The sequence below is a fragment of the Mustela lutreola genome, chromosome 13 (assembly GCF_030435805.1).
Source record: "Mustela lutreola isolate mMusLut2 chromosome 13, mMusLut2.pri, whole genome shotgun sequence".
Classification (NCBI taxonomy): Eukaryota; Metazoa; Chordata; class Mammalia; order Carnivora; family Mustelidae; genus Mustela; species Mustela lutreola.
The window spans coordinates 63,221,681-63,239,679 of record NC_081302.1 but is presented as its reverse complement, the minus strand read 5'-3'; the positions used below and the strand labels follow the sequence as shown (position 1 = coordinate 63,239,679).

General features: G+C 48.4%; 1 protein-coding gene across 1 annotated transcript in view; it reads left to right on the top strand.

Moving 5' to 3' along the window:
* TMEM272 (transmembrane protein 272) overlaps positions 1–5,389 on the top strand; it is a 31,814-nt gene extending 26,425 nt beyond the window's left edge. The window contains 2 exon segments of the mRNA XM_059143991.1: positions 5,002–5,118; positions 5,120–5,389. Of these exon segments, the coding sequence (XP_058999974.1) occupies positions 5,002–5,118; positions 5,120–5,389 (387 nt within the window).
* Positions 5,390–17,999: the final 12,610 nt, after the last annotated feature.

Genomic DNA, 17,999 nt, shown 5'->3' with positions numbered 1-17,999 from the left:
AGGGCAATGTTCTGGAACGTGCAGGAACACGTGCTCCCCCCCAACCCACCCTGTAACAACATCCCCATGGGATCTGTTTAGGACTCTGTTTAGCTACAAGGAAACCTAGAGGCTCTCTGCTCAGTGGGGCCGCCTGTCCCCTGTGGCCCTGTGATGTTAGGGGAAAGCTCTGATGGATTGAGCGCCATAGAGATGTTCCAAACAAGGGCAGAGTTTTCAGCAGTAATTACGCCCGCTCAGCTCTCCCTCACTGGACTCTCTCATCATCAGGCTGTGAACTGAAACTTTCCTGTGGAGATGTTCCCGTCCACGGGCTCTGTTCCCCTTAACAACGGCAAACTTTGCCTTTATGAAATCCAGCCCAGAACTCAAAGGTAATTTATTTTAATGAACAACCTAGGGCCCCAATAAACAACATTGATTTTTTTTCCCTGGCAATCTAAACCTGTTTGAAGCCAAATTAAATTTTTGTGCTCATCATGATGAGATAATACACAGTAGAGCAACAACGAGCAGGCCTGTAGAATTCTCAGACGGAGAATTTGTGGGTGAGGCCAGGGCTTTGTCCGCAACCCTCTCGGGACACCGCATCGCAATGCCCAGCATCCTTTCCCAAATGCTTCAGATAGCGCCTAAGTGCTGCATTTGATTGAAGAGGAAGTTGAGCGGCAGCGACAGGCTGGTTCCCAGAGTCACAACCCACAGGAAAGCTCAGAAAATGAATTCAGTAGGTCATGACCATGAAAAAAACAACAAACAAACAAACAAAAACAGAAAAGAAACTCTGAGAGGGCCCAGTGTGACACATGGGGACACATGTGGGTACGTTGGCCACATAGTTTCTCATCTGAACTGGGACACTTCTGTGAGTAAAAGGGGACTCTAGTAACAGTCCTCGGAGGAAAACAGCACAGACCGTGGCTTCTCTGAGCCGGCAAGGAAGTTCAGTCCCCCGGCTGCTAGGTTGTGATGTAAAATGTATTTGTTACTGAGGGCCACGATAAAAAGAAAGGTTCAGAAACCCTGATTTAGTGGCCCTCTACCCACCTAACGCTCCACTTCCTCTCTCAGTAGCCCGCCTCTCAGTAGGAATTTCCAGCACCAAGTGAGGGCGTGCCACGTGACCTGAGTCCTTCGAGAACCTCTCTGAGGCAGGTACTTGTATCAGAAAGGATTTTTTAACACAAGGAACAAGGAACAAAAAATCAACCAGCTGTCGCTAAGCTAAGAGGTCATGTACTGGAAGAGCTCACAACAAAAAGGTGGGTGGAAGAGGAAGGAACCAGACGGCTCCAGAAAGCCTGGGCAGTGAGACCTACTTACAGTTTCTCCTAGAGTGACGGTGCCCACAAAGCAGTCCTGAGGGGTAGACAGATACATGGACCCTGGGCATCCTGCTGCCCCTGGCATGCCGAGCATATGGGGAAGGCGCCTCTAGGGATGGCAGACGCTGGGATTTTCTCTCCTGTACACCTGTGATGGGTGGGGGACACCCACAGGATGGGGCCTAGCTGGGAAGGAGAATGGGTGCCGAGTAACTACAACCTGGACTGTAACTACCATCAGCTCCAGCTTACAGACAAGCAGACTGAGGCTCACAGGCTGCTTCTCTTGACTTTACACAGAGTAGGTGGCAGAGCTGCTGTGCCGTCCACTCCTGCCTGACCTCGAGTCCCCCTCAGCTGCCCTTCTCCATCATGCCGTTTCCAGCCTCTTTCCCAAACCCACCACCCTTCACCCTCGCCACACCACTTGCCCTCCAAGGAGGTCCCTCCCACCTCTCCCTGCTCACAGGGTTCCAGAGCCTACGCCCTCTTCCAGGAAGTCCTCCTTGGATGGGCCAGCTTCGTGCAGGTGGCTCTCTAGACCTCTCTGAGCTTCACTGTCCTTTTCTTATGGAAATACTCTGCCTCCCAGCTGAGCTCTAAGTCATAATTGTAGCAAACCTGGGCAGAGTGGGACCAAACAGGAGCACCTTCCCAGCAAAGAGCCCCTCCCACTCAACATTCTCTGATTTAAACATCTGGGGAATGTGGTGTAGATAATGGCCACAAGTGTGGACTGACACCCATCTCATCCTTTTTACTCCCCATGGGTCTGGCTGAAATGACTTACCTTCTCCGCTCCTTAGTGTGCCCACCCATGAAGCAGAGACGATAATACGGAGCTCCTTGGGTGAGCATTAACTGAGCTCACACAGCCCAAGCAGCAGACCAGCACCTTTACTTGGGCTGTGCTGTCCTTTTGTTTTCCTTTTTTAAAAAATATTTTATTTATTTATTTGACAGAGAGAGAGATCACAAGTAGGCAGAGAGGCAGGCAGAGAGAGAGGAGGAAGCAGGCTCCCTGCTCAACAGAGAGCCCGATGTGGGGCTTGATCCCAGGACCCTGGGACCCTAACCCGAGCAGAAGGCAGAGGCTTAGCCCTCTGAGCCACCCAAGCACCCCTGTGTGCTGTCCTTTCATAAGAAATAACTCTTCATGTAGAAAGTAAGAGCATAGGAGAAGCACAAAGAAGGAAATCAAAATCACCTGCCAATTCCACCAGCCAGAGAAAATCACTGCTGACATTCTGGCCTGATGGCTCCAGCTGTGGGGCCGCCAGGCACCCATTTAAGTAATGCAGCCCCCCTCAGGTCTCTGGGCACATTCATCAAGAAGGTACCCACTAAGCACTCATTCCAGCACAGGGACCTCCTTCCTTATAAGGCCCATTGCTAGAGACACCTGTCACCATTGCACACAGAACCCCCAGCTGTGTCTGTCTCACCTGTCACTCTTCACCCCCAGGCTCTAATCCCACTGTCCTGCAGGTCCCCTCCACCGACATTTGCATCCAGAATTTTAAATGTGACATGTCCAAATCTGAAACCATCATCCACCTAAAAGCACAGCTTGGGCTCCTCTGGCCCCCATTTCTCTTGATATGATCACTCACTCCACGGCCCTGGCTTGGAACCCTCTTGGCTCCATCTCTTGACTCCATGCTGCCCCATCCCCCGCCAGTCTGCCACACTTTCAGTAATTGGAGGATTTTTTTCTGAAGCCCAGTTCTCCATGGGTTAGGGGTGCTGTGAAGTTGGCCTTGGAGGGCGGGTAGCCTGGGACTCTGGAAAAGAATGGATGAGCCGCGTCGGTCTTGATCATTGATCAAGTTGCTAGACACAGGGAAGACAGGGAGCCAGGACTCCTTAGCAAAGCTGACCTGTGGTCTTCTGTGGGTGCATCTATAGAGGAAGCATCTGGAACCGAAATGTGTGAGTGCTGTAAGAGCTGAGTGAGGGGGTGGTCCTTTGTGCAATAAAATGGGAGCAGCATTTCCAAGGGATATCAGGGGAGCCAGGAACTACCCAGTAGGGTGAGATGGCCTTTGTCTCTCTATGAGGAATTAGCAAGGCTAGCGCTCAAAGGACAAGGGTCTGTGCTCTTGACTGGATGGATTCCTAAGGACAGGAGGGATGCCCTCGTGCTGCAGGGCCCTGCTTGGGATTACAGATCCCTGGAGATGGTGAGTGGTAGAAGCATCCACCACAAGTAATTATCTGTTTACAAGCCTCTTGCTGTTGAACTGGGGCTCCAGGGAAATAAGGACTAAAATTGACCTTTGGATTTGGAGGCATGGAGGTGTGGGTCGAGGCGCGGTCCCATGGCATGTGGAACTCACCAGGCCTGCCAAGTGGCCTGGAGGAAGCAGGAAAGTCTGCTGGGGGCTCCTCACCGGGCAGAGGTTCCAGCATCAGGACCAGTCATCCATGTTACAAAGTCATGTGTGGCGGAAGGGTGCTAGGACAGGAGAAGGGAAGGTCTCTCCACCCAGCTTCCGGTTGTCAGTGCCCGGGACAGTGACTGGGCAGACACAGTGAGCTGGGGATGAGAAGACAGTGGGACCCCAGGGCAGAGCAAAGGACACCCTGGAGGCAGAAGCCATGTGTTGTGACTGAGGAAAGTCACGAGCAGGAGGGAAGGTGAACCAAATACAGCTGGACCCTGCCCTTTGTTCTAGTGCAGAAGGAACAAAAGGAGGTACAAGCAGCATCACATCTACCGCTTGGCGAGGGGAGGAGCAGGGAGCATCCCCGGTTTCTAGCTTGGGCGATGTCACCACATGAGGGGATATGGAAGGTAACAAGTTCTGTCGTCAGCGTACTGAGCCCAGGGTCTGAGGATACTCAATGGAGCTTTACATGCTTCTGAACTCTGGGGGAATGTTCTAGAAAGGTGCTGCCCACTTGGGTGCCATCAGCCTATATGCAGATGAGGTCAGGGCTTAGGCCACATTTGAGAGTCACCAAAGAGGGAAGCTACTGGTAGAGGCAGAGGCACAGAAGGATGTGGGGGAGAGGATGTCAGCTTTGGCTGAAGGCAGACCTCGTGATCTACTCTGGCTCTTCAATTTTTTATATGCGTGAACTTAGGCAGACTTCCTGGTCCTTAACTCCTTTGTTTCTGAAGTGGGGAAAGTAATGTGCATTCCATAGGGTCATTTTAAATAAGACAACATGCCTGAAAGCGCTTCACATCTGCAAGATTCCGCTCCGGCCACCATGACCCAGTGACTTAAATAACAGAGATTTACTAGGGGTGGGGATGACGGCACTTCCAACTAATGACCACAGGCATGTCTGTGGCCATGGGAGGAGGAGGGGCAGATCACTGGAGCCAGGAAGGCCACGGATGACCTCAAAGCCGATGAGGCAAACCAGAACAACAGTGAAACTGGCTGTGGAGATGAATTTCAGCCAGCAAATCCCTTGTCCAGAGCCGCTCCCGCATCTCAAAGGCAGCTGCCACCAGGGGTGGCGACTCAGGACGGAGGTTTTCACTCTTGCCCGCTCTAATTCTTCACCATTAAATATCACTCCTTGGCGGCATTTCCAACTCCAGCATGTGCCCTTCTCATAATAAATCTCTCTTTCTGTTTCTCCCCTACCTTCTTTCCCCTCTCCCCCACCCCGACTTGGCCACTCTGCCCTCCGACCCTCGCTCCCTACCAGCATGCAGGTGTCTCTCCTGCAGCAAGACTCCAGCAGGATGTGGCACCTTCTGTCCAAGGCCGTGGTGACCCACCATGACGACGATGATGACTATTCCTGGAGGCCAAAGGCGCGGGAATATTACCACCCACCTCGTCCTCAGCCTCCTCCTCTTCCTCTGGTTCCTTCTGGGTAACGACTGGGTCTTTTCCGTTTACCTGCCTGATTTTATTGCCCCTTTCCAGCAGCCTCAGGATCGTTGTGACAAAACCCTATACCTCTTTGCGGTAGGGGTCCTCATGCTCAGCCATACCGGGCTGGTCCAACTCGTCCTATGCGGCTGGTGTGCCTGTGTGTAGTCCAGGTGGAGATGTGTTGTCATGACGACTGAGAACCACCCTCTCCAACACCCATAGGCACACATGCACAGGCACACACATTCACACATGCATGCACACATGCATGTGCACACACACGCGTGCATATACAAATACATAGGCAGACACACTCACACAGATATGCACAGTGGCAAGGGACAGGCGTGCCGGAAAGGTAGGAAGTCCTTCCCCACAGGCATTCAAGAAACTGCCAAGATGCGCCCATAATCTCGAAGACTAAGGAAACTCTTGCCTCCCTGGGCTTGGGGACAGCACGGTGGCTTTTATCATAGTGGGACTTTTGTACTCATGAGTTCACAGAGAGATTTTTTTATTTGAGGGGATGAAGTAAGGTAAGGCAAAGAATGGGACACCTTTGAATCACATGCCGTTCCCAAGACTGTCACGAGAGCAAGGTTTGTTGTTGTTACTGTTGCTGGTGCTGTGTTGTCATTCGGCCACAGGCAACCCCAAGTTCTAGAAGTCGGCCTCTCAAACAAGACCTATCTTGGCCTCACAGCGGTAGCTTTGTTATGAAAAGGAGAAAAGTTCTCTCTCTCTCTCTCTTTTTTAAACATATTTATTTATTTATTTATTTATTTATTTCAGAGGGAGAGAGAGAGAGAGAGAAAGAGACAGAGAGAGCACATACATGAGCAGGGGGAGGGAGAAGCAGACTTCCCCCTGAGTAGGGAGCCCAATGCGGGGCTTTATCCCAGGACCCTGAGATCACAACCTGAGCCAAAGGCAGATGCTTAACCAACTCAGCCACCCAGGGGCCCCAAGAAAGGTGCTGTTGTTTAATGACTCCAGGTGTCTCTTGGGAAAGTTAAGGAGCTCTCTTTCCCAACCCTGAATCACATAGGTTTGATCTGACAGGTAAGGGGATCCCAAGGACAGCTGCCAAGGTCAAGGAAGTCAGTGCCCTGTGGGGCTCTGGTCTGGGGAGTCAGCCTGGCATCACAGAGAGCAGCATGCCCTCACTTTTTGTCTTGGGTGCTGCCACTGCAAGTTCTTGGCTTGGCCCAAGTTCGCTTCTTGAACTGGTTGTCGGGGTACACCTCGGTGAGTTGCTGATGGCATAAACCTGTCTTGTATAGGTTTCGGCCAGGCTGCATGCAGAGTGGTTAATGTAGGTGGGTTTTTTTTTTTTTTTTTTTTTTTTGGTCCCTGAGTTTAAATACTCTACAGAAGCAAATCTACTTAAGGTCTGGTTAGGGTTGGGAAGTCTTTGGCAAATGCATCTGTCTCCAAGTTGAGGATGAAACGAAAGAGCAAACCCTCACATCCCCTCTTGCTGCCATTGTTGTGAGTGACTCTCCTAGGAACTGGGGTGCCATGTCAGTGTGTCAGAGGGGAGCACGGAGACTTTAGAGTTTTAGATGAAGAATCAGTCGTGTGTGTTTCTAGAGCCAGTGCCCACCTGGGGCTGGGTGTGGGGAAACCTTCAAACCTGTGCTTCTCTTTCAGCCATATGCACAGCCTCTGTCTGTTGACATGATGCTAAACTACTTGCTTGCTTTTGAGGGGGAATGCTTTATACTCAACCCCTCAGTGGCCGTCAGTGTGGGCTCATTTCTCTCAGATGGCTCATCAAAAGTCTCACTTCTCTCCATGTTTTAAGAGAAAAGGACCCGTGAGTCCTATAGAGAGTTCACAAAAAGTTCGGACATCTGTCATCTGCCCTCACTCTCGGTCTGGGTTCTTCCTCTGTAGGAAGAAGGGGCTGGATGCGCCCTCTGCTGGGCAAAGGGCAGAAAGCCCTTATTTTGCTCCTCTGGGACTACTGGGTTTTCATTTTTCACCGGAGCCATGGAAGATCAGACGGAGTACCACTTGAAGTTCCCGCGGTCCGCTGTGATGCCTGAAGTCATTCTCATTGTGCTCCATGTCACTCTCTCCATCTGGGAGCAGGCAAGGTGTTCTAGGGACAGCCCCTTCCTCCCTGCTTTCCCTAGGTGATGACTCGCCACTCATTCCCAGTCACTTGGCTACTCTCTGAACACAAAACGAACACAACTGAAAGCCAACAGAACCTATTTGTAAGCTCAGTCCAGGCCATACATCAACCAGCATGTCACTTCACATCTCTGACACTAACTCCTGAGCAAGCCTTAAAAAGAGTGTCCAGGATCTCACCTTAAAAATAAGCCAAGCCTATATGGTTAGGGCAAAGCCAGACTGTAATCTAAGGAGGAGAATGGCCTGGCAGCCCTCTGCAGAGGCAGGCTCCCTTGGTGCACAGGGACCACACGACCCGCTCAGGCACCTGTACCCGAGGATGGCAAACAGTCTTGTTCTCTCCTGCTAGCCCTCATCACAGCTGTACATTGTACTGGAAATGACTCTGAGGCTCTAAGGAGACTCAGCAGGAAAGTGTGCTGGGACTGTGGAGCCACGGCCCTCAGGTGCAGGAAGGTGGAGCCCCACCCCTCAGGTGCAGGAATGGGGAGGCACCTCCCCCCTACAGTCCTACTGGGTGTAACCCCAGCTTTCTGGGGGCCGAGCAAATGGAGTTTCTCCTGCTCACGGCTCAACACTGTTCTCACCCCATAGTGGTGCTGAAACACTTTACTGTGCCCTGGTAAGTGACTTACAGGAGTCTGGCCATAAGGAGACTATGACAAAGGGAGGATGTCCAAGGGAGCACATCACTGACTCCTCTTCATCTGTGGTCGCTGAGGACCTGAGCCCATGCTCCCCACATTCCTCCTCTACACACGTTTCTAAGACTTGCTCTGGGACCTGGGCAAAGGGTGGAAAGAGCTTATGGAAAACATTCTTTAAAAAATCATAAAACTGGCTGTTAGCAGCCTGCAGATATTGGCTGGTGCTTTGTGTGCACCAGTAACCAGACCTCAGATGTTGGAGACACCTGGTGTCTGATCGGCATGACTATCCCCGGAGTGTTGCAGAAATCTCCATCTTGGTATACATGATGACTTCCCAAATATGCTTGTGGAAGTGGCAAAATATCCCCTTTGCAGAAATGGCTTGGTAGAAGGATTTATTTCCTGTCTTCATTCCTTTCTCTATTTACATCTTATTTCACAATAAACTTGGAGGGTTTTTTAATGCTGTATTTGAGACAATAAAATTAAAAGAAAATGTATAGTTAAAAAAATAGAACTGTAGGAAAAACTAAGATGTTTAGAAAGCAGAGGTTCTCAACCTCTTTTGCACCCTACACCGACACACTAGATTCTCACTCCAGAGGGAGTGGTGAAGAAGGGCGATCATTCTCATATGCACCCCACTCCCCTTTGCAAAGGAGAGTAGTGGTCATAGGCCCTCAATAATCACTAAAACCTAGATTAAAATTTTGGCTTTGAACTTTCCTTGCCACCAAAGAGGTAAGGGAAATAATGATAATCAGCTATGAACTGCACAGTTTCCATGCAGTCAAAAAATATGTCCCCTCTGGAGGAACACGGGTTAAGTCTGAAAGACCATATCCCTGTGCATCGATTCATTGAGGGAACAGGAAGGGATTCAGTGGGTGACATCTTCAGCATGCTATAATCTACCTGCAGTCTATAAATTACGATTTATTAGGACCTCCTTCAATGGATGGTGAGGTGGTTATGACAAGACACATTTCAAAAAAGAAGTTCTGGGCCAAGGCAAATGGTCCACGACTAAGGTTCTCTGAAGGTCTGGGTTAATCCAGAGACAATCTTCAGATCCTCTAGGATTGTCTAGGAAGTAATCAGCTGCATGTCCTTTATGTGATTCCCTGTTAGGATCATTTCCTTCATCTAGGCTTTTTGATAGAAGATGAGCATGGGAACATTCAGAGTGCAGACAATCCACACGGATGTTCAGGAGATGGCATATACCTGCAGAATGAAAGCCCCCAGCCAAGACTGACCCAAAGAAGTCAGCCATCCCTCCTTTGCAGGAATGGTATTCTGGGGAAATTAACATGATAACATGAACTTTCCAGATGTTACGAAAAGTCAAAGACCAGATCCATAAAACTAGAAAGGATAATCGATTATTCCGAGAAAAGACTGCAACAGATAGAAATACACATTGAAATCATTTCATTGTATTTATCACACAGGGCATCATGGTGAAAACCATGGTAAAAACACGTGCATCTAAAGAGACAGCAGTTGAAAGCAGTAGAAATGGAACCATTTCACTAGGGTCAACCACACCCACGGTTCACAAACCTCAGTGAACCATCAGAACTGCCCAAGGGTTTATTTAAAATGCAGAACTGAAGTCCACAGAGATTCTGATTCTGTGGGTCAAAGAGCCACACATGGCTCTTTGAGGTCACAGGCTGACCCAGAATGGTTTCATCTTGGCCATGACCATATGGGCGGTATGGAGCAGTATCTCATGTTATCTCCAGCTGGTTTAGCATGAGAACAGGCAAAACGGTCAATAACTTTCATTTTTGTATAAACGAATCTTGTGCTTCATTTCCTTGTGGGCATCTTTCATTGTTGATGAAATAAACTTGGAACAACTATTCCTCGGCGCTTTCCCTGAATACCTAGGGGAGATAGTCCTCCTGGGACGCTTCTCTTATTCTCTCTTCCAGTGGGATTTCCATGGGTACAGATTGTACACAGAAGCCGACAACCATCAGGGACCTGTTCGAGGCAAGTTCGTGCTCCATAAAACTCCTTGTCCTTATTCTAGAAAAATGAATTAATAGAAAATCCTTATTGATTCTAGTGATAATTTCTCTTTTTATGGGCATGGAGCTAAGAAGAAAGCAAATCTCTCTTATAGAGATCGAATTTCAATAGTTCACTTTGCAGGTCAGCCTGGTATCATGGCAGCCAACTTCTCTTGGCTTTCGTTGAAGGCAGCCTTTTGCTGTCACTTGCAGAAGTGAAATGGGAGGGGGGTGTTTCTCAAATACATCTTCTTGTGTTTTCTCTAGAACACATTCTTGGTTAGATCCATTAGCCTTTAAAGTTTACAACTTTCTTACTGCATCATGTGGAAGTACAGTTTCAGAGGTAAAGAGAAGGCAGCTCGTACTTTCTGCAGAGCATGGGTGGGGGTGTGGTTCAGGGTTTGCAAATGGGGCAGGTTTTAATAAGGGTCCTAAAATCTTGTGACTCAAAATGTCTCTCTGTTCTGACTGCCTTCTGTTCACCTCATTGGTTCACTTCATTTATTTCTCCTAAATAGTAGGAGATGGCCGAACACACCACCACTGACCCTGGATGGATGTGAGTTAGTCAGATGTGTTCACAGCATGGGGGAGAAGGACATGGCATGCGGGGCAGGGCCCCATGGAGGTGGCTCACAGGAACAGAGCAACCACTCAGTGCCCGCAGGGGCCATGCTTTGTGGTAATGAGAGGCTGGGGGGGAACTCTGTTTCTGGTGGGCAGATGTGGTTGGCTTGTTTGAACCATGGCCGGGTGCAGCCTGTTGCACAGGGGAACTAGCAGATGGGAGCCTTTCCTGTTGAGTGCATCTCCGGTCAGAGCAGGGACCTCATAATTAGTCCTCTAAGCCTCAATGAGGCTCAAAGATGTCAAGGGAGCTCGGGAAATCTGGGGCCTTCCAACACAGCCTCCAAAATCAATCTCTGCCTTCATTGGCCTATATTCCCTGGGTTACCTAGTTCTGGATTCAAATCTGGATTTGAACTTTCTTAGCCACTTAAGCAGAAGGGAAATACAATCTGTGAGGAGATATACATTGTCCCTGAAGTCAAAAAAAAAAAAAAAAAAAAAAAAGGCCCTCCACGCCACCTATACCTAGGTTAGAACACTCACTTCTAAAACAGCTCTGCCCCTGGTCAGTAGCTCCAAGCTCCAGCAGCCTTCTGGGGATTTTCCCCACCTGTACAAAAATCTTGCAGTCTGATGGGATTCTTCCAAGCCGATTCTTTTTAAAGATTTTATTTATTCATTTGAGAAAGAGAGAGAGAGAGCATGAGAGGGGAGAAGGTCAGAGGGAGAAGCAGACTCCCCATGGAGCTGGGAGCCGAATGTGGGACTCTGGGATCATGATGGGAGCCGAAGGCAGTGGCTTAATCAACTGAGTCACCCAGGCACCCTCAAACCAATTTTTTTACTCTTTATTTCTTCATTCGAGTATTTCTGCTTTAAAATGTCTGTAGCCTGTATTTCTCCATAGCCAGAAGAAAAAAGGCATTTCCCAAATCGATTTATAGTTTACAAGTTTGTTTCTAAAGAAGCCAGTGTCAGTTCAGTCCCCAGTGACCTGGGAGAAGCGGGTGGAGCCCAGATCCCGCTGGGACGTCCTGTGCCCTCCCGGCAGGCCCACCCCAGCCTACTCTGCTGTTGTGGCTGATGGCTCATGCCTGCAGCCTTTCCTGGAGGCCCATTAGTGGAGCCAGCTTGCACCAGAGTGACCCCCCTACCAGCCCCCCAATCACCACAGTTACTCATAGCTGAGGACCGAGTTGGGGAAGAGCGAGTAAAATCTCAACCTCCTTACTTCAGGGCAGGTCAAGCTCTGCGGAGTCACTGATAGCCCGGAGCTTTCTGCAGGATCAGGCCAGACTTCACGAGAAGACACATCCTTTCCCAACTTCCTTTTTCCCGGTCCTTCTTCCCTCACTCGAATTCTAGTCTCTCCCGTAACCAATCCCTCAGTCTTTTGCTTTCCCCGAAGCTCTCGCTCAGGCTTCCCCTCCAGGGAACCCAACCTAGGACGGGGCTACCCCACCGCGGCTGGAGAGAGGAGAGAAATCAATAGGATAAAGCCCTTTTATTTTTCCAAAATGACTGTTACACAACTTTTTATATAAAATTATAAATATTATTTAATTTTTTTATTATAATTATTATATTATTATAATAAAAGTGACACATGCTCATGGCTAAACCTTCAGGTAGAGTCAGAGGGTATGAAGTAAAATATGAAAGATTCCACACCCTACCTCGATGCCCAGTCCCAGTCCCCCAAAAGGGGACTAGCGCTCATTTTTTTAGTATCCTTTTGGAACATGTCTATGTCTATGTAACCATAAGTTATATCCAATTAGTCATATTATTCTGCAATCTGCTTTTTTCCACCTGCTCTGTCATGAACTTTCCATTATTGATGCAAAGGGATTTGCCTTCAAAAATGCCCCATATTGGGGTGCCTGGGTGGCTCAGTGGGTTAAAGCCGCTGCCTTTGGCTCAGGTCATGATCCCAGGGTCCTGGGATCGAGCCCCACATTGAGCTTTCTGCTCAGCGGGGAGCCTGCTTCCCTCTCTCTCTCTGCCTGCCTCTCTGCCTACTTGTGCTGTCTGTCTGTCAAATAAGTAAATAAAATCTTTTAAAAAATGCCCTATATTCCTAAGACTCGTTTAAATAGGCACATTCTCTGTTACTGGCAAGCTTTCTTCGTGAATCAAAATGGAAAGCCCAGAAATTTGACTTATTATTTTGCCAAATGGACAACTGAGAGCTCAGTTGGGGGAAACAGTTGTGATTTCCCACCGTGTGTGTCTGGTGAAATGAACCCAACTCAACCAAAATGCCTGATGAAATCAGTTGCCCATCCTTTTGGATTAAAGCCATATGACTCACCAGAGGGAAACTTAGCAGTCCCCTATAGTAGATTAAAGCCAATGAGAGAAAAGAAATTGAGTCGGTTCTATATGACGCACACCCAGAAAACCTCATACCTAAGGAGCAGACTGTAATTTCAATATTGTGTGTGTGTGAGGATATGTGGACACTGAAGCTATACCAAGCGGTGAATACAAGATGGAGGCAGCATCAGATATCACGGAAATCATCAGAAGCATTTTAAGATACAGAACAAAAAATAGTAACACAACACAATGAGATGCCATCTCACCTCCATTTGGATGGCCACTCGAAAACCACAGCAACAACAGAAACCAGAAGATAAGTGTCTGTCAGGATGGGGAGAAATTGGAAGCCTCACGCAACGTTGGTGGAAATGTAAAATGGTGCTGCTGTTATGGAAAACCGTAGGAAGTTTCCTCAAAATTTTAAAAATAAAATTGCCATGGGATCCAGCAATTCCACTCGTTGTTATACCTCTGAAAGAACTGAAAGTAGGATCTTGAAAAGATATTGGGACACCGGTGTTCACCAGCATTATTCATAATAGCTAAGAGATGGAAGCAAGGCAAGTGTCCCTCAGCAGACAACAGGATAAGCAAAATGTGCTGTATTTACTATGGAATGTTATTCAACCTTACGAAAAAAGAAAATTCTGGGGCACCAGGGTAGCTCAGTCAGTTAAGCGTCTGCCTTCGGCTCAGGTCATGATCCTGGAGTCCCTGGATCAAGCCCCACTTCGGGTTCTCTGCTCAGTGGGGAGTCTGCTTCTGCCTCCTCTCCCTGGCCCCCCATCCCGCCCCCACCCCTGCTCTCTCACTCACTCTCTCTCTCAAATAAATAAATAAAATCTTTTAAAAAAAATTCTGAGACACGCTACAACATGGATGAGGGTTGAAGACATTATGCTAAGTGCACTTAATTAGACATAAAAGGACGAACACTGTATGACTCTGCTACTACAAGGTACCTAGTCCAGGTACCTCATTCCAAGGTCACAGAGACAGAAAGTGAAGTGATGGTTGCCGGGGGCTGGTGGTGGGGGGAGAGTTAGTGTTTAATTCTTTATAATCTTTATAAGATGAAAAAGTTCTGGAGATGGATTGTGATGATGGCATCATGTGAATGTACTTAAAAACATGGAAATGTGAACTTAAAAATGATTAAGATGATGAATTTTGGGGTATGTCTATTTTGCCACAATAAAAAATAAGGCAGAAAATGAAATAGTATATCCTTCCGTCCTTCCAAGCCTCCCCAGGATGATCGAATGGCCCAGGACTAGAAGCTGGCAAAGGTGGTGTCGTTGCATGTGTAGATAAGGGACACACGCTCACAGGCTCAACACTGATTTCGGGGTACCTGGGTGGCTCAGTCATTAAGCGTCAGCCTTCGGCTGGGGTCATGAGCCCCCCATCGGGCTCCCTGCTCAGCAGGAAGCCTTCTTCTCCCTCTCCCACTCACCCTGCTTGTGTTCCCTCTCTCGCTGCATCTCTGTCAAATAAATACATAAAATCTTAAAAAAAAAAAAATCTCACTCTTAGTTACTGAGGATCTTAATGCCCCCCCTCCTGACTCAGAATGCGCCCCCCTTCTTCGGTCTCTGAGTGCCTCTGGCTTGTCAGGGAGTCACTGCGCGTGTGTGAAATGGAGGGCAGGGAAGGAATGCTAATAGAGAGAACGGTGGAGCCTATAAGTCACCCATTTGAACATAGGAACCAACCAACCCACCAGAAAAGGGGAGGAGCTTCCAGCCTAATGGAAGTGACTAGAAGAAGAATGTGAGGAGAAGCCACTAAGACAGGTGTTCCATCCTTACAGAAAAAGGGGTGAAGACTAGCCAGCTGGAATCCTGGTTATGCAGCTTTCTAGATGCTCATGTGATCTTGGACACACTATTGAAATTCTCTAAGCCTCAGTCTCTTTTGAAGTGAGCTTAGAAGAGTGCTTGGCACATAGTAAGTAGAGTATGAATATTTGTTAAGTAACGGGAAAGGTAGGGTGCATGGGTGGCTCAGTGGGTTAAGTGTCTGCCTTCTGCTCAGGTCATGATCTCAGGGTCCTGGGACTGGGCCCTGCATCGGGCTCTCTGCTCGGCAGGGAGCTTGCTTCCTCCTCTCTCTCTCTGCCTGACTCTCTGCCTTCTTGTGATCTCTCCCTCTGTCAAATAAATAAATAAATAAAATTCTTTTTTTTAAAAAGAGGAAAGGTAAATATTTCATCCTCACTACTAAGCTACAAGGAATGGACAGTTAACAGAGCTGTGTAGAGGGGAAACTGACACTCATGGAGGTCAGTGTCTCCTCTGAAGAGGTTCCAGGTCTTTTGACCCTTGATCCCAGTTCCTGCCACTCTGTCAGCTTACCTCTCCCTGCCTTGCTGGTGGCCCTTCTCCTGAGCGGTGGGGGCAGCCCAGTGGTACAGGGAAGCAGGGGAGGGCCAGCTACGACAACCTCCAGGCTCTCCCCTGAGAGAGAGACTCCCACCCCTGAGCCCCATATTGCCTTTGCATTGGGAATAGAACCTGCTTGCCATGAAACTAGAGCTCTAGAAACTGATGCCATGTGAGTTTCAGAACAACACAAGCCCCATTTGCAGGAAATCACTTCCTTCATCAGCCTAGGGACACGGAGACTGACCGACCCAGGCTTTGCAACTGCCCTGCCCTTGGCCCGTGGACAAGGGAAACAAAGTGGACCTCTGCATGTTCTTTTTTTTTTTTTTTAAAGATTTTTTTGTTTGTTTGTTTTGTTTTGTTTTTGTTAGAGAGAGAGAGAGATACAGAGCATAAGCACAGGCAGACAGAGTGGCAGGCTGGAGGCAGAGGGAGAAGCAGGCTCCCTGCTGAGCAAGGAGCCCGATGTGGGACTCAATCCCACCTGAGCCGAAGGCAGCTGCTTAACCAACTGAGCCACCCAGGCGTCCCTGCATGTTCTTTTATTTGAGTAGGTAATTCGTGCACATAGTACAAAATTCAAAGGCTCAAAAGGGTATTCAGTGTAAACTGAATCTCTATTCCACCCCTGCCCACCAGTGTGGGGGCTCTGACTAGAGATCTACACTGTGATCAGTTCCTGTGAAAGGAAGGAAACCCATACATCAAACAAATTTGTTCTTTGGGAAGCTGGTTCAGATGGACAGTAGACAGCCCTGGGGTGAACCAGCGTGGAAAACGTGGTGGGCCTCAAGGGACTCGAGGGGCAGGGGGCAACCAGAAAAGTACTTCTAAATTGGGTCTGGCTTCCTGCTGGGTGACTGTGAGCCACTGCATGGAAGGGCCACTGTCTGCCACATACGACTCTCCTGGGCTGCTTCTCTCTTCCCTCAGTGTCACCGCCTTGGGTTTCTCACAATCAGACTTTTGTAATTAAGGCTGGGAGCCCCTAACCCCTTGTTGTCATTACAGAAGAGACCACTTCTCAAATCCATGCATTAACAGGATCAGGACCCGTGCAGGGTCCACACCGCAGAGTCACAGGGATCAGCATCAGAGATCTTCCCCACCCCCGGCCTCACCCTCCCTTCCTTTCTGTTCCTTTCCCTTCGCTCTCATTTCTCTTCCCCACCCCCAAGTGCACATTAAACACATACAAAGAGCAGTGCCTGGGCTTCCTATGGATTTATGATTTATGGTTATTCATCTTATTATCTAAGTGGTTTTGCCAGGTAAAATATTAAGATACCACTGCCATTATAACCTTGTCTTCCATGATCTCATTGGCAGCTGGTGTTGCCATGACAACTGGGCTGGAGAAATTGGTGCTGAGCTTCAGTGGAAGATGATTCGAGCCCTGGTGGTGTGTGTGTGTGTGTGTGTGTGTGTGTGTGTGTGTGTGTGCAGACTTCTTATCATGTATATCTGTTGTGTGAGAAGCCATAGATTTTTTTCAAGCCACACCTCTGCTTCTCCTTCCAGTTTGGTCTAAATTAGCTTTAGGACTCTAAATCAACTGGAAGGAAGCTTCGGAGGAGGGTTTCTTTGTTTGGCTTATTGGGGTAGCAAATTGGAAGCTGGGACACGTAAGGAATATTTTAGAGTCTTTTTGAAGCAGCTATCCGCCATCAGTGTCACTCTTAAAAGCACCTAGGGCTAACTTATTTAAAATCTTTTATGTAATTCTTATATTAAATATAGAAAGTCAGATCTAGAAGGGACCCCACATGTCATGTGATTCCCCCTTCCATCCAGATAAGAAAACTAAGGCCCAGAGAGGCTAAGTGACTTGCCGTCATAGAGGACAGCTCCCACACGGACACTATGACTTCAGCGAAGGGACTTACTCCTTTAAGTCTCGGTTTGCTCATCTGTAAAATGGGGTTAATATCAAGAGCACTTTTACTAGGTCACTGTAAGCCTTAAATGAGATAATCCCAATGCTTGGAACATATTAAGCTCTCATAGGGCAAAAACCCAGCTGAGCTAACTCCTTACCCTGGAGCCTTTTCCCCCTAATCCCATCCTTTCCTCTGTTTCTTTTTGTGTATATGTTCCTTGTCCGTCAGGGGAGCTGGGAAGGCCCTTCTGAAGTGGAGGTTGTCTTTTCTTAAAACCCTCCATGCGTGCGTGTAATGCCTACACTGGCTTTGTGTCCTCACAGAGGCCTCATGGACAATTGCCTGAAGGTACGTGACATGGCTACAGTGTAAGGGGAGAAAGGAATGTGAAGGACCTTTAAGGAGGGGAGTGAACACTTTCTGAGCGCTTCGGATGAAACCAGGCATTTTGTTACGTTCAGTGTTTAATCATCACCATAACCTCATGAGGTCATGAGATGAGCATACTCGCCCCCATCCTACGAATAAGAACACTGAGACCCAGTGGCTACGCAGTGTGCCCGGAGAGGTTCACACGCCAGGCAGAGAGCTGGCTTTCCACCCGACCTTTTAGCTCAAGGTGCTGTTAATGCCCTCAATAGACTCTGTGGTCCAGAACAATTTCTCACCCCCTCTGTGAGCCAAAAGCCTATTTCCTGAGGTGGCAAGAGGGACAGCAGAGCAGGCTGACACCTTTGACATCACTGTATGAAGCACAGTTGTGTAACTCCGGGTATCTGTAATGTTCTTGCAGCCAAACCAGACTGGTATTGAAAGTTGCATCAGGCTGGTTGGTTCTACAGAAGGCC